General features: G+C 36.6%; 1 protein-coding gene across 1 annotated transcript in view; it reads left to right on the top strand.

Annotated features, from left to right (window-relative positions):
- Positions 1 to 6,857: 6,857 nt before the first annotated feature.
- ALDH1A1 (aldehyde dehydrogenase 1 family, member A1) overlaps positions 6,858 to 23,989 on the top strand; it is a 53,420-nt gene continuing 36,288 nt past the window's right edge. Inside the window, exons 1-2 of the mRNA XM_010844886.1 lie at positions 6,858 to 6,986; positions 21,560 to 21,664. Coding sequence (XP_010843188.1) covers positions 6,921 to 6,986; positions 21,560 to 21,664 — 171 coding nt within the window. The 5' untranslated portion in view covers positions 6,858 to 6,920. The remainder of the gene's footprint in view (positions 6,987 to 21,559; positions 21,665 to 23,989) is intronic.

Raw genomic sequence — 23,989 nt, 5'->3', positions numbered from 1 at the left:
TGAACTAAATATTAGAGATAGGTTGGGTCTATGTTTAGTGCTGTGGTGCTCAAACTTGACTTTAACTCTGAATCACCTGATGGGTTCCTTAAAGCACAGATTATTGGGCCCTATCTCCAAAGATTCTGATTCAGTTGGTCTGAGATGGAACCTGAGAATTTGCATTTCTAAAAGTTTTCCAGGTGATGTGCATGTCTCTCCAACTCTGAACAACATGAGGAAATAGAGTTAGAGATGCTTCAGTGGTTCAGACAGCTGACCACACATTACAATTACCTGAGAAACTTTAAATGCATACCAATAGCTGGGCTCATGGAGAAGGCCATGGCACCCCACTCCAGTACTCTTGCCTGGAAAATCCCATGGGCAGAGGAGCCTGGTTGGCTGCAGTCCATGGGGTCGCTAAGAGTCGGACATGACTGGGCGACTTCACTTTCACTGTTCACTTTCATGCACTGGAGAAGGAAATGGCAACCCACTCCAGTGTTCTTGCCTGGAGAATCCCAGGGATGGGGGAGCCTGGTGGGCTGCCATCTATGGGGTTGCATGACTGAAGCGACTTAACAGCTGGGCTCAAACCCCTGTTATTGAATCAGAATCTCTTTTGTTTTGTTTTGAACTCCCTAGTTGATTCCAATGGGTAGGCAGGCTAAAATACTCTTTGAGTCTTCCGATGTTCAAGTTAAAATTTGTTTTTTTACGTAAATGTTTCTTTTCTTTTTTTTCAATCATACTGCATGGTCCACATAAAACAAATATGCAGGCTCTCCATTTTCAAACCCAGCTATTTGACTAGATGTGACATGTAGCTCAGGTAACCAACAAGCAGCTGGAATGTATAGCCTGAAAGTTAAGTTGGGATTTTGGTTATAGATCTGGGTACATATAACTTTAAAATGTGGGAACGAATTAAAGGAAGCAAATTCAAACCAGGTTTGATGTTGTCCAGCTAAAATAATCATTTAAAAAATTAATGGCTTTCATAAACAGCATTATCTATTGCATTTTACTTTTGCAATTGAATGAATATACATGTATACTGAAACTGAAACTGAAAAGTTTTCAAGATGTCAAGCACCTGAGAAGTTTCTACGCCAAGGTCAGATGGGAGGGGAGGCTTTCCTTTATTTGAATAGGAATATTTAGATTTTAACAATAAACCAGAACAACATGCAGAACATGTGATCAGTAACAGCTTGCACTATTTAGCAACCCTGAACTCGTGCTTACTTTGATTATATATTGGGTTCCCATGACTGATGTAACAAATTACCATAAACTTTGTGGTTTAACACAGCACACTTTATTCTCTTAAAACTCTAGAGGTCAGAGTACTGAAATCAGTTTCACTGGTCAAGGTCAGAGGGATGGGTTGAGCCAGTACCCTCCAGAGATTCTGGAGAAAAATCCACTTCCCTGTATTTTCCAGTTTCTAGAACTGCATTCCTTGCATTCCCTGGTTCCTGGCCCCTTACTTGTCAAAGCTAGCAGCTTCAGTGACCAAGCCACCTCCTGTTTCTGTGGTCAAATCGCCGTTGCCTCTTTCTTCTAAGGATACTTGGGATTGCATCTAAGACTCACCCTGACAATCCAAAATAAATAATTGCTCAAGATCCTTAATTAAATTACAACTGTTACATTTCTCTTACCGTATAAAGTGACTTTCACAGCTTCCAGAGATATCTTTAGAAGTCATTATTCTGTCTGGGAAATTATATAAAATATAACAAAAAGAAATCACATGTTTCTTTTTATCATGCATAAATTGAGAATGGCAGATATGACAGTAAAGTCAAAATTCAGCTATTTAGCTTTCCAAACACTGAGGCAAAAGTCAAAGGCAAATTGCAGATTTCAGCCAAATACTAAAAGTAAAGCACAATTTCTCAGCATACCTACAGATAGTACACAGGATTATAACCTGTTAACCTGTTTTTTTAAAAAATAATTTATAGCATAACACAAAAATTCCCCAAGTATTTGTTTACTTTTTTCACTAACCCAGGATTTATCTAAACCATTTAGTATTTTAAATTTTATATTATTCTAAAGATACTGATTCATAATTTAGACATATTTGATTGTTTCCTTAAAATAAATTTCTAGACATAGAATAAGGGTTGAGTATTTTTATAATTTAGTGCAGTTTGCCAAGCATTATTAAGCTCTGAGAAACTCTATAGGAAAAGGGTCATTTCTCTGCACCCTTCCATGTGCCAGGATTGGGAGTAAAAAAAAAATACCCTTGACTTAAAAATGCTAACTTGTTGCTGTGCATTTTGCACTTATAATTTATATTTATCGGACGACATTTGAGTGGAGAGTACTCCCTGAGAAACTTTCTTTACCTACAACCATGATTTAACTCACTTCCCAGATTAACTTGCACCTCTGAATTTCCTTTGTAAGAATATTTTGACTGTATAATTTGTTTACAAATTCAAAACCAGGGAGAAAAGAACGTGTGGCATTAGAAGTTAAGTTACTGGTCATCTGGGGTGAGGAAGAAGGACATAGTGACAGAAAGGATGTACAAAGTAGACTCTGAGGTTCTAATATTGTTCTTTATTTGACCCCAGTGGTGATTATTTTGTTTTGTTTCTTTCATGATTTTTGTTGAGATGTTACTACGAAAATGTTATGATTTTTGCAGCTTTCTATACATGTTATGGGCTTCCCAGGTGGCACTAGTGGTAAAGAACCGACCTGCCAATGCTGGAGATATAAACGACATGAGTTTGATCCCTGGATCAGGAAGATCCCTTGGAGGAGGGCATGGCAACCCACTCCAGTATTCTTGCCTGGAGAATCTCCTGGACAGAGGAGCCTGGTGGGCTATGGTCCATAGGGTCTCAAAGAGTCAGACACGACAGAAGTGACTTAGCATGCATGTACACATATATGGCATATTTGACTCTAAAAAATTTTTAATAAAAATAAATTAAAAGAGAAAAAAATATGTAGACTCATGTCTACATACACTCAGTTTTGGAAACAATCTTCTCTGCTTACCAGTAGTCAAATCTCTTTGCTCCAAATTCTTATCAATCATGTGAACCTAGTATTTCAACAGCATGGTTGAATTAAATGTTATTTAAGTTGCTGATTTATTAGGAGGAAAGGGCAATTGATTTCTATGAAAACAAAACTGAGTGTTATGTAAACACTCAATCTTGTCAAATTATGAAACACGCTGGCATACTAACAATCTATACATAAGAAAATTGTAAAAAAAACGAGAAAATGTATAAAACTCTCAAAGTAGTCTGCATGCAGATTGCCTCAAAGATGTCTTTAATGGCTTTAAACTTCTTTCTGCATTTTGAGGAAACAAAAACAATGTGAACACTATTCGTGCAAGGTTATTTCAAGCTCGAGCAGCAGACCCAGCTCTAAGAAATGGATTTGGCCTGTGAAGTTCAGCAAAAATCTACTTAAACTAAAACAGTCTTATAGAGGCTTTAATCTAATGTTTCTTTTAGTTACCCTTCTAATTAGTAAGTATCCTGGTTGTATCAGGTAAGAGGGGCATCTGCCATTTTAGTAGCACAAGACAAAGAGAAAACAGTTGATAGGATATATGAGGAGCAGGAGAAATCAAAGGTTAAAAAATAAAACATTGCTAATGGGCAAAGGATGTCAGATGAACAGAAATTAGCCCACAAAAAGATATGTTCACACACTCTAATGCTTCTTCCACCTCCCTTTATAATACCAACTTGCCAGTCAAGCACAGATTCTCTCATCACATAACAAGAGCCACTTTTTTTTCCAAATTATTAAAAGCCAAACAGGCATGTGAACCCATGTGGTGTCTGTTGAAACTGCAGTGATCAAAAGCAAAGGGACATATCCATCACTGGGTTAACCACCCAGCGGACTCACTCTGTGATGCTGAAGGCGACACTGAAGAGTCAGGGACAGCAGATGTCACTAAGCAAAGCAAGTTCAGCTCCAACAGATCGATTCTGGATTTTGAAATCAGAAAATGTGAAGATCAGCAATTTTTTATTTCACCATTTATAACCAATGTGTGGTTATTTCACCACATATAACCATTATGTGTGTTAAATGTGCATGTTTTTTATTTCAGTTACTCATGTGACTGCGAGAAGCTTAGGCCCCAATAGCTTTTCAGTGACTAAGGCTTGAGTTTTAGAGGAGTTTTAGAGAGATTCCTTATACTATGAGATAGCAGTTTCAGCCATGGTTGGAGACCTAGTCTGTATGGTTCTTGGGATAATGACAGTTTTCACCAAGGACTAAAAGAAGTCAGATTTAAAAGAAAATTAAATTATGCTCCTCTTCCCACCCCTTCACAGGTGTGTGTGTGTAATTTAACTTGCCCCTAAGAAGGAAAGGTTGATTAAACATACTTCATCTATGACTCCCAAGTTTAATTTCCAGCCCATCCTCTGCTGCATAAGCCTGCTAAAATATACAATATATATTGTACATAAAAATATACAAGCTTTGACCCAGTCTTGAAGTGGGGCTTCCTTGTCCCTGAGTTTTCACCAAAGCCATTTTCCCTTTGTAAAGGAGGGAAATGATCTCCTCAGCCTTTCACCCATGCAAACACTCCTAAGAACATGCTATTCTACAAGACAAATTCTAGGAGATGGGTGATATAAATACTTATTTCAGAAGCAGAGATCTCAGGCTCTGTGGTTTCTGGATAAGAAAGATCTGCCCTTCAAGAAAGATTAAGGTGGGAGAGTTCCTGATCCTCTAATCACAATTCTTTTCTCATAGAAGATACTCGGTAAATATTTGTAAAAATTTAATGGGCAGGTGTGGTAACCTGTTTCATAGCTGTTCCTTTTACCTACATTCTGTAATATCTGGCATAAAGGGACCTATTCTTATGTAATTATTCAATAAAATATGATTAAGAATGAGCATATAAATAGTGAGATGACACAGCAAGTGTGCTGTGAAGCACTGAGCTTTGACTGCCTGGACAAGTGTTTGACTCTACAAACAACTGCAAAGCTGAGAGCAGAAGAAAGTAGCAAAACACAGCTGTCTGGGCCTGGCCAGAGCACCACTCTGTGAGTTATGTAACAGCTGTTGTGTAATTGTGCATTTAATTCAAAACACATTTTTAAGAGAGAAAACAATTAGATTTTTCAAAAAGAATGAAATTGTGAGTGAGGGGGATAGGGAGAGAGAGAAAAAAACAATGAAACAGCACAGAAGTTTCTGTCTAGTCTTCAAGCAGAGGCACAGTGGAGGCAAGGACCTCAGGGATGGTTGTCTTAGCATCTAGGGGCCTGACCTATGAGCTGAATCTGTTTTTGTAAATAAAATTGTATTGCAAAGTGTATTATGGTATTGGTTGACTGTAGAGTTGAGTAAATCAAAACAGAAACTATGTGGCCTAGAAAACAGAAAATAATCTTTCTCTCTTTACAGAAAAAAAGTTTGCTGACCCCCATCTTAGACAAATAAAAGGCTACGCTTGAGGGCCTGTGAGGGTGACGACTCAGAGAACAAAACAGCCGACTCTCGAGCCCATCTGGGAACGCTCTTATGGAGAGGAGGACAAGGAGAATAAATTAGAATAAGAACCAAGGTTTTGGTGTCACACTGGCCTGAAATGAAATTTTGCTTTTGTACTTATAAGATTGGTGTTCGTAAACAAGCTATTTTATGTCTGTAAAATGGGGAACCCAGTGAGGGCGGAAAGAGAAAGTACGGTTCCTGCCCCTGATTAGGAGTAACTATTCAACAAACCTTAGCTTCCCTACTTAAATCCCATATTTGGAAAAGCTGGCGCTTTTCACTGGAAGAAATAATTATTACTCTTAATTCTTGGTAATTGATTAAAAGCACCCAACGTTTTCCATCTTGTTCTGACTGTAACTTTTGCTAGACTTTTGATAAAATAAACTTTTATACTTAAAAATGGGAGTAGTACAGTTAAAATTTGTCCTTTTTGAATGTTCCCAACTTGAAACATTAATCTCATTTTAAGAACCTATATTACTCAAGAGTCCTGTTTAAATTCACTCTTGGTACAATTGCCTGCGTCAGTGATTGATAAATACCAGCCAACTTCCAAAACCAGAGGTTACTTTCATTTTAAGCAAGTTTTAGCAGACGATATTGCCATTTGCTATTGTGGTGAGTGTGTGACAGCACAGTCTGAGTTCCCTAAAAAATCCTGCTGACATTTCTGTTCCCACATATAAAAGATAATTTAGATAAAGACCATTTAAATAAAGATAAAGATAATTTAAATAAAGATAATTTAGAGCTCCTGAAATCCTAGTAGGTCTGCTTACCAAGCACTGAAATACATTTGATGGGTATGATTCTTTTAAAGTGGCCTTGGGGTAGGGTCTCTAGAGGGGACCTAACGAAAAGACACCCTGCTTTTCTGGGACATGGACAGATTAGCCGATAGCACTGTCCTAAAGACACCTGGCCAGGATCCTTCCCTCACTGGCCTCTGCAAAGAACAAGTGCCCTTTGAGATTCCTTTTCAATCCTCGAATTCTCTGATTCCAAGTCTGTCAGAACACAGAAAGTTTCACAGTAACATAAAAAGCACGAAAAGCCAAAAAAATAATAACTGGCCTTAGTGGCCAGAGCAGCTGTGCTTCCTACACTTATCACAGGTTTCGGCTTTGTAAATTAATTCGTCTGCAAATAGTGCCCTGACTCCGGACGCAGCTTCAATACTGGAGCACTGGTTTCTTAAGGATTTAAGTTTAAAGTCAAGGGCTTCCTGCTCTAGGTGTTACAAATAAGTAGTGTCGTTTTCTTTTTGCTCAGAGTTTGTTCATCCAATCATATCCCAGTATGCAAATAAACCTTAGCCCAAGCAGATAAAAAGGAACAAATAAAGCCAAGTGCTCTATCAGAACCAAATCGCTGAGCCTGTCACCTGTGTTCCAGGAGCGGAACCAGCAATGTCGTCCTCAGCCATGCCAGACGTACCTGCCCCACTCACCAATTTGCAGTTTAAATATACTAAGGTTAGTACAACTTCTGCTTGCTGCTTTGCCTCAGCTTTATAAAAACTACATTTATTTAAAGCACAAAAGGTCAATTTAAGTAAACTGGTGTAGAGAGCCCTTTGCAAATATAAAAATAAAAGGCTTGCAAAATGCAGGTCTGGGTTTAGTGTCTTGATCACATAATGAATTCTAAATCGTATCAGGCAACTTTTCAGAAATTTATTTCTTAAAATATTTCTAAGTAAAAGGAATGCTCTTCACTGTAATAGGTTCTTGTGCCAGGATTCAGTGGACTTTACTAAGCAGTTCTATTAACTTTAGGCAGAGTACCCAGCATATACAAGAGAGGCAAATACTTACTAGAGCAACTTACTGGAAACAGGCAAACAAATGGGAAATCGTTTTTTTTTTTTAAAGGAAAATAAAAAAGAGAGAGAGAAACAGAGTATAGTGAAGTAAAACAGAGCATACTGAAGTAACATGATTTTTATATATGTCAAATGAGTGTTGAAATTGGAAGACCTGAATCTGATAATTGGATGAAGGAAAACTCCAGTTACAAAAAACTACATGGTCCTTGCATTATTTAGCATATTTGGGAAAAGAAAGCCTTCTTATTTATTTCTCAGCCAAATTTGTTGCCATTGGAGCCGGCATGTAATTGTTAGCTAATAAATATTTAGAGAAAAAAGAGCAGGAGCCAGACCCAGACTTAAAAATCCACAGTTAGGGAGAAGGAGGAAATGGATCCTATTTGAGTCAATCAAGAGTATCTCTGAACTTCGCCAGTTTCACACTGTTACATTCCTGCTTTCTAGTCAGAGCCTAGAACTTTCAGAGAAACAAATAACAAAACCAATCTAACCAAGATCATTTAAGAAGTGAGCTTTATGGTGTGATGCAGAAAGGAAAGTAAGAAAGGAACTATTCCCACTCAGGGAGAGCCACTTTGCTGTCTGACTTAACCAAGGAAATTCCAAGAGCACTGTAAGTTAATGATAAAGTCCTGCTATTATTGTTTCCTTACTTGTAACCATGGATGGTTTTGAAATTCTCGTCTGTTAAATTTTCATTTTCATAAGCACAACAAATGAGGAAGTTGTTCAGCTGACTGGCTCTTTTCCATAGAAAAGTGTCTGCAGAGATCAGATTGTGCCTTTAACATGGTTGACCAACAGTTATAAAGTGTATTAAAGTATTAGTTTTACAAGGTTTTATTAAAAGGGAAAATATTTTTTTGTCCGTTTGATTTTATTCCAAATGGGAACATGAAAAATGTGATGAGACTATACCCTCCAAAGATTTTGCACTTGGCAAAAGCACGCCTAACAGATAACAAGACTCCAGTTTTCCCAACTTTCTGTTTGTCACTTGCAAGATATTTCAGTCCAAAGTAAATACATTTAAAAATGCATTCGTTTTATAAAGATCAAAACCACTGGCAATGATTGAGTTATCTATCCCCTTACTATTATAACATAGTTTTGTTTTGTTTTTCCCCATGATAGTGGGAAGATATTTTGATAGTCTGAATGTCACATTTTCTGGTAGTCTGAATGTCACATCTTTTAAAAATTTGGTTTGCAAAAGTTTGAAGTCTTCCTTGTCTGTGAATTTCCAGCAAACTCTAACATGAAATATTCTTTCTACTGAACTAAGCTTCATTAAGTAGTTATTAATTAAACATGTGAGAAACAGTAGTGGACAAATGAGATAGTCCTCAAAATATAGATACAAACACAGATCTAGTGATTCTTTAACATATAGAGATGATTTTAAGATTAATATAGCCTGTTCATTTAAAAGTCATTACACAAGAACACCCTCTAGGGAAACTAACTGACCTAAGTGCTCAAAAGGAGGCAAGATTCCAAGAGCAGGAATTTGCTCTTGCATATAAGAACTTTTCTGGGTAAAAATACCCAGTGCAAGCAAGTCAGTGAATTTCGATTGCTCACACATCTTCTCTATAAATCTGTTCTGCTCAGATAGCATTTTATTGTCTGATTTATTGGTTACAGCATTTTCACACTTGGGAGGACACCAGTTATGTATGTAATTAAATCTAAATGGGTGAGCTTTTTCAAATGCCTTTGCATTTTCTTTTTACTGTGCCTAACTGAAGAACTGTATTGGATTTGCACTTGCAAGAGGAGTTGGAAAAAGATGGTTATTAGCTAACTTTCCTGCTTGCAAACAAAATAAGGGATTTTATAGTGTCTGAGAAATTACCTTCTATAGCAAGCCCCTAAACTACGTTATTTTTCTTGCACTATTTTAGTGTTCATGTTTATTATCATTAGAATATGTTGGTTGTTGGAGCAAGGTGGAGGAAAGAGACAAGCAAGACTGAGTAACAAAAAACTATTGCAACTACAGTGGAAGATCTATACATGCTCTCAAGCTTGAGACTGCTTCTAGTCCAAACAAAAGATCTCATTGATGCCTAACTTTCATGACTTTACAGTCTACTTTGTTTTTTAAGGTGCATAAAACAGAGATCCCAGTTTAAGAAATACTTTATAAAATGATACCAAAGTTTTTGGAATTTAAAATCTCAGTAACATCAGTATAAGTGCACTCAAACTCAGAGTCTGTCCCTATCCTCATATCCGCGCCCTGCCCCCCACCCCATTTCCAGTTCTAAACAAACTCTCTCTCTGCCAGCTCTCTGCTCATCCTTTTAAAGGATGAGGTTCTTCGGAAATTGTGTGATCTTTGGGAAAACTACATTACCTCTCTCTGCCTTGGTTTCCTTACATGTGAAACGGGAATTCTTAAGGTTGAAGTAAGCATTACATGCATTTAATGCATATGAAGTCCTTTAAATAGTACCTGACACATGGGAAGTGATTGATTAACATTAGCCATCTTAGTCCGATTTATTTTTCTGAATTCTATCCAATTTTCCAGGACCTTCTTTTACTCAGCCTTTCCTAGATCTGTTTCCCACAAGGGTTCTTCTCACTTCATTGTCATCCCCTAGCTTTTCTGTCACTCTTTCTTGCACAGTCATGCCCCACCTGACAAGGATTTCATTGGAACTAAGTTCCGAGGGTTTATCCTGGATTTCAGGGATCAAGAACTTTCTCTTACAGGATTTGGTATCTTTGTTTTCCATTCTCCCTTTACAACACTATTTTCTACCTTAAAGACAAATAGAAAATTCAAGAAGAAAGCTTTCTCAGACAGGAATCAAACCCCCAAATATTTAGTTTGACTCTTAAATGTAACTCATTCAATAATGAATGACTTATTCATGCTAGAAAAGATCTTCATTGGCTAATGACATTTCACATACCCACACAGACACTCACACAGACAGGAAATATAGTTAAGTTTCATTGTGTTTACTCTGTGCCAATGACTGTTTTAGTTATTTATGATGGTTTTATTTTCTCTTTATAATAACCCTATGAGGATGTTACTATTCCTGCTTTGTATTTGAGGAGACTGAAGAATAGAGTGGCAAAGTAACTTTCCTTAAGTTACACAGCCAGTAAATGACAAAGCTAGACTTGGAATGCTGGCAGCTTCAGCCCTCACCCCAAGTGACTCGTCTAAGACCAGTATCACTACTTTGGGACATGGAGCTGCTGGCATCCTAGTCTATCTTTATTCTGACTTTCATTTGTCCAGTTCTGATTACTGGAGGGGGCATGCCTATGAGCCTTTCCAGCTGTTGCTCAGCTGTTTCCAGGCCAACAGGAGGAAGTTTGCCACCAATTTAGAAAAAGTGGAGAACAATAAGAAAGGTTGGAAACAAACAGACTTTCCAATTTGATTGAAAAGGTGGGGTTTGAGCTGGGAGAGGCTGTGATGTAGAAGACTGTGACACAGGTGTGCAATTCCTGTGAGAACTGTATTTCTTCAACTCCTAGGGAATAATAAAATTATAAATTTATTTTTATAATAAAATAATAAATTTTGGAGGAGGCTATATTTCCCCAGCTTTCTGGTATTATCACTTAACCCATGTAGGTTAAATATATGTTTTTGATAAAGAAGGTTTATGAATCATTGAATACTATGTGCTAGGCACAATTTAAAGTGTGTGTGTGTGTGTTTCATCATTATCTCCCTTTAAATTCTTGAAACAAACAAATTCAGGCCACATGCATTTCCAAATATCCCATTCTTTTCACTCGTTTCTCCTTTTTTCCCTTCTTCTCTCTCTCATTTTATATCCCTTTATTTACCAAATCATCGAATTGTTCTTATGATAGTTCTTATGATATCAGAAAGCAAGAATGATTCTTGCCTCGTGGAGCTTGTATTCCTGGAGGGGGTAGGAAGAAAACTAAAAAGAAGAAAACTGAAAGCTGAGACAATATGAGAAGAGCTTTCTTTGGATGAGGTGTCAGGGAAAGGCTCTTTAGGAAGGGGACAGTTAAGGGAAGTCTGAGGGAGGCAGACATAAGGTGGCCATGGAATTGAGGAAACAAAGACCCAGAGTAAGAACAGCAGCAGGGACATCTGTGGACAAGGGCATGGTATATTCAAGGAACTATCCAAAGGCGACCATGGTTGGAATGAAGTGAGGAAGAGAGAGCATGGATAAGGCTGGAGATGAGGCTGCTGCCAGACTGCCTGATGGGTTTCATTGGAGCAAACCACTGAGGGGTGCTTAGAACAGGACAGGACCTAGGTTCAAGACAAAGACGACTGTGCTGTGCCACTGCTTTCATTTGGGAGATCGTTTAGCTCCCCTCTGACTGATGGAATATTTTGTTTGCTCTTGGCTGGGAAGCAGTTGAATACATAGCGGGATGGCTGCAAGGTGAGGTAGCTTAACAAGATAAGTCCGGCTTCGATTTCCAGCTCTTCTACTTATTTAATGATATGACCTTGGCCAAGCTTCTAAGCTCCTTGACTTTCAGTTCCTTTGTCTGTAAATTAGGAATAATAATGACTACCTTGGAAAGTGGCTGTGAGAATTAGGGTAATTTGTGGAAAGTGCCTGGCACTTACTTATTAGCTCCTTGGTCCAGGCTCTTTTTAACCCTCTCCTTCCCAAGATGATTCCTAGAATTCTAAAAACTTTCAGTTGCCAATGTAAGCAAATCAAATGCTTGCACTGCTTGTCACAGTTCAAAACTACATTCATCTGTTGGTCTCATTTGAAGTTCATAATTAACTGTCAGGAAGGAGATAGGGAAGATGTCTCATTTTAAGGCTGAGGAACCTGAGCTTAGATAGCTTAAGTGACTTGTTCAAGGTCACACAGCTTTTAAGAGGCAAAGACAGAATGAGCTGAATCTTCTCATTTCAGATCTGATTCTTTTCCACGAGAGTTCATTTTTTCCCCTCAACACTGAAAATAGCAGTATTTAATATTTGAATCTCATTAGATTGTCTCTAACAAGTGCTTTTGCACCTGTTACTTAATTTGTATCATTCATTCCTTACTCTGACTGAGAGAATGGCAATTTGGATGATAAGAGAAGAGAGATGATTTGGACATCAGATCCCTAAACAGGTGGACTGGTAGAAAGAAGATACTCCAGAGCAGTATAATCTCAAATTTAATTATGTAAGTGACACTTACAGACCATATTGAAATGCAAATTCCAATGCTGTAGGTCTGAGGTGAGATCTGGTATTCTGGATTTCTAATAGACTTCTAGGATTTGTTGATGCTACTTAAAGCATGGTTTGTTGACCAGCAGCAATTGTCGAAAAGCGTTGAGTCAGCGTTATAACTTTGCCTACACGGTGGTCACCATTGAATTAGGGACCTGACATGCTGTTTCTCCCAGAAAGTGGCTGTCACACTTTCTGGGAGAAATAGGAAAGTCCACTCACACCCAGCCAGGTCAGAAGTATTTATTTTCTCCTTCAGAAAGTGCCAAGTCCTGCAAGAACTAGATCATGGCCACGAGCCAGTGATGGAACCAACTTTGATTTTTTTCCTGGGATATAAACCTTCTTTAAGAATGTAATATTTAACTCATCTCTGAAGACTGTGTCTTGGCAAACTGTTTTGTTCTCAGACACCTGATTAGCTTTAAGAAAATCTTATCAACAAAATCCTAAAGTAAATAGCACATTGCCTAAAAGAGGATGTTATTCCCATTTCGTAAGAGCTCTCAGAACCAGTGTTCACAGGGTTTCCTTAAACTGGACTTCACATATTTGTCATTAACTACTTGCCAGAATAAGGGGGTGGGGTGAGAAAAACTCTTGAAGAGTATGAGAAACAACTCATTTGAAGAGCAACCCAAAGTTAGATTAGTATCTCTAAAATGGCCTGGGTAATCTATGGGATGATATAACACAGAGCAGCATAAAAGAACCCTCCTGGGAATACTAGCATTGATAAAATGGCCATGCACTTCTCTTAAAGTGGCAATTATCTAGCATAGAGTGGTGGTGGTTTGGGTATTCATGATGCTATTATAATTGTGGCCAAATGCGTTATACGTTTATTAGATTGAAGTGGCCATATTGAGCCCTGTTCCAAAAAATATGAGCAATAATTACTTCATTATTAAACATTTAATTAAGAGCCACTGCTAATAAGCAAATCAGAAAAGTAAATTTTTGTGTAAACTGTATTTCATCATAGTGATACATTTTGAGTATATATGTGCGCGAGTATGTAAGTGTGTGTGAGTCTGTCTGTCAAAAGTTCCCACAAATACCAGCATTGCTTGCAAGGTGTGTAAAATGTTGCTAATATTTGACTTTCTGATATTATAATATCTATACCTGATGCCTTTATTGTAATGTTGGAATTATTAATGTGAATTTCTTGACTGGGCATTTGCATAAACATCACACTTCTTAAAATTTTATCTGAACAACTCTCTCCCTCACCTTGAGTCCATTAACTGACCATTTCCACTGCTCTCCAAATACTTTTTCAGAAGTCAATGAAATGTAAATATCAAACGGCTGAATTATGCTCTACATTTGGCACTTTCTTTAGAAGGAAGGTATATATGCAAGCAATTATATTTTGGGTCTTAGTATTGTTAAGTATTAAATATTTACAGAACTTTCTAGTGCTTCTGCAGCTTACTTCTGATATAGGGTATACATAATGTATGGAAATTATTGATGAGTATTTTTGTCAGCTGTGGGACAAAATGATGATGTGGCTCAAATCAGAAAAGCTTCAGCATCTTTTCTTTTTCCCTGATTGAGTTGAAAAGGATGAAAAGGCTCTTCCAAAGACAAGTAAGAAAAGAGTATACACTTATGTTACTGAACTCAGACTATAATATAAAACAGAAATGAAAAGGAAAAACTTTATTTCTCCTACTTTTGTTTTGGCCACCCTCTCATTTTATTTTCATTCTTTTGACTGCAGTTAAGCATTTTCCTCCCATCTGTTATTTCCTTCTTAATTTCCTTTTGGATTTTTTTTTTTTTTTTTTAACTTTGAATCTCAACATTTTGCTTTGCTGCCTCAGGGTTTGGGTTAAAAATAATTGCCAGAAGATCTAGCTTTGTTACTTTAAAATGTTTAACACCCCCACCTGACTTTTGCTTAGTCTCTCTCTCTCATTAGCTCCCATCTTGGTTCTTTCTCCCTGCCCCACTCCCCACCCTCCGGGTCTTTGGTACATTTTTGTTTCCTAATGCGGGGGAAAAGTTAACACATTTACAACATGCAGCACTTCCTATACATTTTCAACTGTACCCATTATTCCACGTGGCCGAGACTCAGGGTGTCCGGTTTGGAATTTCACACAGGTGACATAAAATGGAGAATCCCTTCACCCTTCCTCACTCTTGGCATGACTTAAAAGAGATTCTTTGTGCGTTGAAAATGTGATCTGTTAAAATCTCTCTGCCACCAAGACAGCGCTGGCTTCTCTTACTGCATCCAGAGCTGCTGGCCCAGTTGCAGTCCTGCATAGATCAGATGAATTTGGGGCACCCCAAGAGACTTCTGGAGGGAATCAGGGCTTCTCTTTTAAGCCAACGGATTTCAAAATCTCAGCAGATAAGGCTAATAGGTTTTATTTGCCTATTAGACAAATCTAACTTCATCTAAACCAGTCATATTTTGAGGAAAGTGCCTATTTATTTAGAATTGTAGCTTTATACCAAACACACTAAGATATACGAACTTTTCCTCAGGAAAGGCTTTCTTTCATTCAAAATTATGACTTATTCTTGGACACTAAACTACATTCAGGAAACAGCCATTTTCTTTTTTTAAATCAAACTTTATATAATGTATCTCTTACAATCTGACATATCTAAAATTTAAAGAGTAAAAATCAATTATTAAGTTGCCTCAACATTTCCATTGATTGTTTCCCCAAGTAAGAAGCACTTGAAGTTTAAGAGTATGCCTAGGCATCTATAATTTCCCATCAGTATTGTGAACTTGGAGTCTACTGCACATATATATTATTCAAAAGTATCCTGAGTCCAAACTTCATAATTAGAATATAGTTAATATAGTGGTTAAATAGGATCCAATAATTGTTTTTTACTTTTATAGCATGATCCCTTTCCCTCCAAACTTGCTAAAGGCAAATACCAAATGGAAAATGAAGTTGTAATCAGGATAGATCATTTCAACAGACCTAAAATGGTTTCATAATCATTTTAGTAAACATCTATTAACCTATACATCTCCATATAACCATTTTATATAACTATAGGAAGGATGATTATTCAAAAACATTCAGCTACACAGTTGGCTGTAAGGCATATATAAACTGAATAAAATTAAAACAGAGAACAAGATGATCAAGATAGTGCCTACCAATAAATTCTCCACAGCTAAGGGGAAGAAAAGGATAGTACAATGCCAGATTCTTTCATCTCATTATCTGTGCCGAATTTTGTTTTCATACTCAAAGGCTTGCTGTTTGGGGGAGAATGTATATCACTGATAATTTACAGACTATGTTGATAACATCACTCTTCTCTAAAGCCCTAAGACCTCATGCCTGGAATGTTTAAATGGTGTCTAGGCTAATCCCTTGGACTCTGTTTGTTGTTGTTGTTGTTGTTGTTGTTTAGTCACTAAGTCTATCTTGTCGGAAACTTTTGTGACCCTGTGGACCATAGTCCGTGAGGCCTCTCTGTCCATGTGATTTCCCAGATAAGAATACTAGAGTGGGTTCTTATTTCCTTCTCCAAGGGATCTTCCCAGACCAGGGATTGAACCTGTGTCTACTGCACTGGCAGGCAGATTCTTTACTGTTGAGCCACCAGAGAAGCCTGACTCTGTTTGCTCTATCTCAAATCCATTTTTGATACGTTAAAATCAGTATTTCTAAAACATCCATATGATCCTGTCACTGTCTTATAACATCCAGGATAAAGTAACTTGGGTGTCAAAATCCATCACTAACTGGTTTCATTTTCACTGTTGGAATTTATCTAAGACTTGTTTCCATTGGAATTCTCTGCTTGGGGCTGATTTCTTGACTGTCCAAATATCCCAAGAGGGTTCCCTCTCTCTGCTCCTTGTTTTCCTTCTTTCTACCAATTCAGTCCAAATTTTCAAGGTTGGATTCTTCCAGGCCATGCTCCTTTCTTCTATGAGTTTCTCTGTGCAACTTACTAATTAAAGCACTGCTTTGGTCATTGTACTCTACAATCTTCAATTCTTTACTGACTGATCATGATATAAATATACTCTCCTCTTAGATCATAGCCACTTGGAAGCAGGGCCATAGCTCACTAATCTTCCATGTTTCCCTATTACCAACAGAGTATTTCTCAGGCGTCTACTCATTATTTGACTAACACTTTTCTGATAAAACAAAAATAATGATTTTGTGTCATATGAGTATAAGCACAAATTCGAACAAAAATTAAGTTCACTGTATTTCCCTATATTAAAGATGGAAACTGAATAATGCAGAGTAATTGCTGGTAATTTAAGATCATCTGCCACTGATCTCTTTAGTAGCCTGGAGGAGGATAGATAAACTTCTGTTCTTACTTTAATGTTCACTTACAAAATATTCACTGACTTTAGTCTGAAAAGGGAGTTTTATGTACAGTTTAAATACAAGAGTCTGATAATGAAAATAGATAGTACATACATATTATAATGGTTCTTTCACCAAAGAGAATGTATGAAGGGATTAAAATAATTTGTAACACTGGGATGACCCTGAGGGATGGGATAGGGAGGGAGATGAGAGGAGGGTTCAGGATGGGGAACACATGTACACCCATGGCTGATTCATGTCAATGTATGGCAAAAACCACTACAATACTGTAAAGTAATTAGCCTCCAATTAAAATAAATTAAAAAAAAGTAATTTGTAATATATTGAGAGCATATTATTGAAGAGTTGAAACCACAAATTATCAGTGTAAGAGGACTTAGGTGAGAGATGATAAGCTTCACCACGGGCCTAACAAAATATAATACATTCTGTACCTTCTTTTTATTAGAGTTTTGGTGAAATTGCACTGTGGAAGGGTGGAACTCTGGGCATATTTCTGACAGGGGGAGACTTTGTGCTCTCTTAGTTTAGAGATACAAAATTGGAGGAAGTCATACTATCTTTAGAGCAGAGAAAATGCAGAATTAGAAATTTGCAAGGCTGGCTAAAGAATATAGGACAAATAACATGATGTCTTTAGTTTCTGTTTGTTAGCTGATGAGCTGATGTGTAGATAGCTAGCTTTAATTCAAAACAAAACATAATAAGTAATTTATTAGTAGGATATTAAAATGCTATGTTAGGAAACAGGAAAAAAAGAGGTTAAATCCAACTGGACCAACTAGTGAAATCCTCAGGAGGAAATGACATTTTAAAAGAGCTTGAAGTATGAGGAGAAGAAAATAATGAAACTCCAGTCTGATAAACAGTGTAGAATGAGGCTGAAACAAAGGGGAAAGAGTGGGAAAAAGGTTGGAAAATGATCTTGGGGCCAAGTGGTGAGACACCTCGAACACCATGCTGAGGAGTTTAAGAAGGGAGAACAACCCACATGTTCTGAGAAGGTGACACAATTTGAACTGGTTTTTCTTGGGAAGATTATAACAAGATGAAAAATCAATTAGGCAGAGACAGGGGGCAGGGAGAATAGGGAAAGTATTTTTGTTTTTTTTTTTCAAGATAGTATAGAGTGAGCAAGTGAGCGAAAGTCATTCAGTCGTGTCCAACTGTTTGCGAGCCCACGGACTATACAGTCCACGGAATTCTCCAGGCCAGAATACTGGAGTGGGTAGACTTTCCCTTCTCCGGATAGCATAGAACACAGTGATAAAAAAGGATGAGTAGGGGTTCTGTGTGTCTTTAACAGAAGAGGGAAGGGGTGTGTGTGTGAGAGAGAGAATGCAAGAACAAGTTTTAGAACCTTAGTTTGAAGTGAGAGCAGTGTAAAGCTAGAAATGACAACGAGCTGAACTTGGGACAGTTTGATTAAGGTGCTTCCCAGTGATCTCTTGGGGGAAAAATAGGACTAAAGACATAGGAAAGAAAACACTGTAAACTTGAAGAATATGAACTGTAAAGCCTGCAATAACTTCAGGGAAAAAAAGATAACATATAGTGAAGGACTCTTTGGCAAACATATCAAAATTTACACATTCAGCCTAGTAGTCATTTCTTTCAAAGCAGTCAATTTTAGGTATCTACACTTGTTTCAACTATTTGTACGAGATTAAGATCTGTTGTTAGGCCCAAAAAGGAAGAATTTTCCTTCAAATTTGCCTTTAGAACTTAGAACAAATTATTTTTAATATCTTTGTTATCAAAAGATAATAAATGTTTATCCTTTGAAAGTAGATTTGATTTTCACAAGTAGGCTAAAATCATTTAAACTTCATCTAGGGTATAAAGTGGGTAAGCAATCAGAGCAAGGCTTCTATGCACAATTAAGCTCTGACTGTAAGTTGATGGTATTTTCTTGTTCATCATAAATTTCCTCTAACCTTTCAGTATCTAAAGATAAATTTCATTGAATATTTAAATCTTATATTTACAATAATGGTATAACAGTTTTTTATTTCTCCCTCAGCCATCTTTTAAAAATGAATTTTATCATTAAATAAAATATTGTAAATAAAAAAAAATAATAATAGCTACAATGCTGATTCACTCCAAAAGATGTTGAGCAAGTCAGTAGTTGTAATTTAAATTTATTTTTCTTTAAGTTCAACTAAGAAGTTTATATTTTTTTCCTAGAGGCTAATAGGAATTTTATGGTCTTTGTCTGTATTATATTACCCTATCAGAGAAACAAGGATTTTCTCGATACTTCTATCTTTCTCAAACTTCCATATTTGTGTCTTTGGACATCTAGTCTCTTTATCTGAACTGCTTTGTACCACTTCCCCTTTAATTTACTCATGTCCACATCTTTTTCCTGTCAGTTCCAGGCTAGCACTACAATTCTTTGGAACTCCTCCAAATACATGGGTTACATTGGCATGAATAGGCAACTAAGGAGACATATCCTTCCTCTTGTTTTTTTACCAAGTCAAAATATCAATGTGGACACATGTGCAGAATATTATAGATCCTACCCATATGTAACTACTGGATTCTAGGTTCTTTGATTCAGTTTTAAGTTATTTAGTAAAGAGTTCTTCACTGAGGTTAAGATCACTTGAGGGCTGGGATTGTGCTGAACACTTTGACTGGGACTTTTTTGTTCTGAGGATAAATCAGAGAAACGGACACACTGTCCTTGACCTTATCTTAACTTACAGCTTAAGAGGGAAGGCAGACATTTTACAGTCTTATGGACTCCGTGGGAGAGGGAGAGGGTGGGGAGATTTGGGAGAATGGCATTGAAATATGTATAATATCATGTATGAAACGAGTCGCCAGTCCAGGTTCGATGCACGATACTGGATGCTTGGAGCTGGTGCACTGGGACGACCCAGAGGGAGGGTATGGGGAGGGAAGAGGGAGGAGGGTTCAGGATGGGGAAAACAGGTATACCTGTGGCAGATTCATTTCGATATTTGGCAAAACTAATACAATATTGTAAAGTTTAAAAATAAAAATTAAAAAAAATAAATAAATAAAATAAATAAATAAAAATGAGTTTTTAAAAAAGTGACAAGCTTTATAGTAGACATGTAGGAGAACAGGGAATGCTTTTGTAATAATTTTTTAATTTTGGAGGGTAACAATCTTGTAAATCACAGACTATAGAATTAATCATGTGTAAGCATTTTGTGATATATAGTAATATATATCATTAATTTGACAGAATGTTAAGCTAAATTTGGACACTGCACAGAATAGCTAAGTCAGTGCAAACTCACAGGTTAATTTAAAAGACTACTTTTATTTCAAATATACACAATATAAATAATTAAATCAACAATGTATAATCTTGAGAGTTGTCACTGGGGAATCTTTAATAGTTCAGTAATTTGTATTTAGCATAACAACCAATTTAAACCTTGAGTGGCAGTGTTTCAATACATTCTCCCTCAGATTTGCACAATTAATAACTTATCTTTAAATATCAAGTTAAGAGGAGGTGTCTGAGTTAAGATATATATTACAGATCCACTGTGTATGTCACCTTTCGTTTAAAATTTCATGGGTCAATTACCTGTGGTTTAAAATTAAATAAACTAGTTCATGTTGTAAAAATAATCTAACAGGAAGTCACAATACATAATATTCAACACTGTACTTATGATTTTTTTGTATTTCAATAATGAATAAGAAAGAGAATAAACAAGAAATAATGGGATGAGAGGAGAAAGAAGAAATTCTAGCTTTTGTCAGAAACAAAATATAAACTTTATTCATCACAAAAATAGTACTTCTTAATTTGGCTACGTAAGATATTTTTATTCTGTGAAAAGATGAATGAGATATCAAAGGTATTATAGTTTCCGTAAAGAAATGCAAATTCAGCATTGCAAAAATTGAAACTCAGACTTTTTAAATGACGTACTAACACTTCTTAATATTCTTACTCTTTGTGTACACAGAACAAAATTCAGTTATTTTCTGGACCCCCTGTTTCTTTTAACGCAGGTCTCTTTCTCATAGATAGAACTAAGAAGCATTGTACCTGATTTCATCTGAGGACAAATAATTTACTAGACAACCTTTTAAAAAGAAGAATGAAACCCTTATTTCTTTAAAAAGTCGATGAAAAAATGTCACTGATTTTTTCCCTAAGCAATCCTCTTTTAAAATCCTCCCTCAGGCTACTTCTAAGACAGTAAACAAAAGAATCAGAAAATAGTCACTTACCATACCAAATCACCAGTAGCCCAAGATGAGCATGTTCAGAATCTGAAGTGGAAAATAGACAATGATTCATAAAGATCAAGCCCAATTAAGCCTCCACTCTTGCCTCAAATTCATGGTTATTTCAGATAACAGCATCTTTTTCTAAATTGTTTTCTCCAGTCTGTATTTTCTGTTCTTTAAATGACCTCATATCTTAGTGAAATTGTAAAGTATGACTTCATTTTAGTGTGTTATATATGCATGCATGTGTGTGTTTGTGTGTAAAATGTTTTAAACAGTCTAAAAATTCCTGGAGAAGGCAAGTAGCTGAGGGAGGTAAGGTTGTAACATTGGCTTCATTTAGTGCTTTAGTTTAAGTTTATAAAAAGTTTCTGAAATTAGCTGGATATTTAAATGCCTTTTTACTTACCTTCTCTCTGTCTACAGATCTTCATAAACAATGAATGGCATAGTTCAGTGAGTGGTAAGAAATTTCCAGTCTTTAATCCTGCAACTGAGGAGAAACTCTGTGAGGTGGAAGAAGGAGATAAGGTGGGTTTTGTAACACTATTTGCATTTTATGCCAGGTTTCTTTGTTTCTCACCATTCTGAGTGCCTAACCCCTATTCCACCTTCAAATAGTCATGTCATGAAAATATGGTTTCCAGGGCATCTGGGGAAATATTGGTACATAAAGGGTACTCAATAGTCACCTAATAATGATGAGCCTGTTCTTCTGGGTGTGGAGTTTCTTTTCATATTATTTTCCTTGCTTGTTTTTCAATTTAAATAGTATCTATATTTACTGTATGAACAGACTGCGTATGAAGTGAGTGGTCATAGGTTTAAAAAGTGGAGAAATCCTTTATTTATATAAAACATTTTTCTTAAGTGACAAAAGGAAACTAAAAAAAAAAATTTTAATACAGGACTTTAGTAACAATACATTGCCAAGTCATTGCATTAACAATCATTGAATTAGCATTAATCAGTACCTAAAAAACTGAATTTTAAAGGATTAAAGTTGAATCACAAATTGTGTTGTTTCTTTTTAGCTAATAATATAACAAAAAAAGCTAACTTTTATGGTGATAATTTTTAATACTAATTAAAAAAATTTAGTGCACAATGCAACCCTATATTACTGCTAGCCACTTTTACAGTTGATGATAGAATAGCAGAAATAAAAGGGTAATTTACTCAAGATGATATTGCTAATATATAATGAGTTCTGACTCCAGAACCTGTGACTGGCAGGGCTACTCTCTTTGTTAATATTATTAAAGTAAGAGATTAAAAGCCTTCAGAATTTTTATCTGAACACATATCTTAAAAAGAATATGGTCTAACTGGAAAGGATTTTTCTGGTCTTTAGTTGTCTAGCTCTTATCAAGATTTTAATTTCTGTCATGTAAGATATAAAGAGGTTAATTATTTTGCTACATGAAAAGACTACTTATTGGAAGATGAAAACTCAGCAAAACTCAAGGATAATACTACTCTCGACACTGTCAGTTCATGGCAGCAGTCATGTCTTCTTGTCCTGTCACCATTCTTTCCTTATCTTCTTCCCAATCAACTAATCTCAAGATATTACACCTTGCAAACCTATTTGAAAACAGTGATATACCTGAAGGGCTCTTTAGGATTTAGGAAAGGCCCTGGATTCAGGTTGCAGTATTATCAGAAGAAATAAGACCCATGCCTTGAGGGGCAAGAATGCAGAGTTTAGACAGAGGAGTCAACAGCTTGAGAAGTAGAAGCAAAATAGAATGGAGACACATGTCATCTGCTTTCAGATTTCACTTTCTATATACCAGAGTTCATCCATGCATAAATTCCTCAAGGGTTTCTCATTGACTCTGGGGAAAAAAATCTTTGCTTCTGGCTTCTATTTTTCCCTATCAGTGTAAGAGTTTCAACCTTTACCATGTCCCGAACATTGCATGTTGGTCACTGCCTCTAGACGATGGCCATGGTACTGTCCTTGGGACCAAGTTCAAGTCATCATCTGTGATAAGAGCACAACAGATCCACAGCTGCATTTATCATTTAACCTTTTGGAGCTTCTATTACTTTTTGTATAAAAGAAGGAGATAGGAAAAACTTGGGAGAGTTTAAGAAAACATGGGGGACTTTCCTGGTGGTCCAGTGGTTAAGACTCCATGCTTTCAATGCATGGGGTGCAGGTTCAATTCCTGGTCAGGAAACTAAGCTCTCACATACCTTGCGGTTGACTGCCCTCCCTGCAAAAGAACTGGGGAAAAAAAAATAATAATAAAACAAATAAGTGAAGTGTTTTAATAGCACCAGGCATACAGTGAAGCTTCCATTGTTATAGGTTTCACACTTCTTTACGCTTTCTCTAACATTTCCAGGTAGAATTGCTCTCTTCTATGTCATTATAGAACACCACATTTATGTATATTCTAAGCCTTGCCTTTTATTGCTTATTGGTTAATTTGTCTGAGACAATATGCTTCTTGTAGAGATAGAAGACATGAGATGAACTTGGTTTAGAGATGAACTTGTAGAGATGAACTACATCTCACCTTTATGCTCATGGTATCTAACACACTATAAGTAATGAATAAATGAAATAATTTACTCCTTTATCAAGTTTTGTTTCTGTATATTTCATACATCTCAGAAATCTAGTACTAAATTGACTATTGACTAAAGTAGTAATTCTAGAAATTTTGGATGCTTTAGAATTTCCTGGGGGGTGGGGGGGCTTATTAAAACACTGATCCCTGAGCCCCACCTATCCCAAAGTTTGTTTCAATAATTCTAGAGTGAGACCTGAGGACCTGCATTTCTGATAAATTCTTAGCTGAAGCTGATGTTGTTGGGATCAGGATAAGGGAATCTACTTTG

This window comes from Bison bison, unplaced genomic scaffold (assembly GCF_000754665.1).
Source record: "Bison bison bison isolate TAMUID 2011002044 unplaced genomic scaffold, Bison_UMD1.0 scf7180017864212, whole genome shotgun sequence".
Classification (NCBI taxonomy): Eukaryota; Metazoa; Chordata; class Mammalia; order Artiodactyla; family Bovidae; genus Bison; species Bison bison.
The sequence above is the reverse complement of the archived record's forward strand: the minus strand, read 5'-3'. Positions and strand labels throughout refer to the sequence as shown.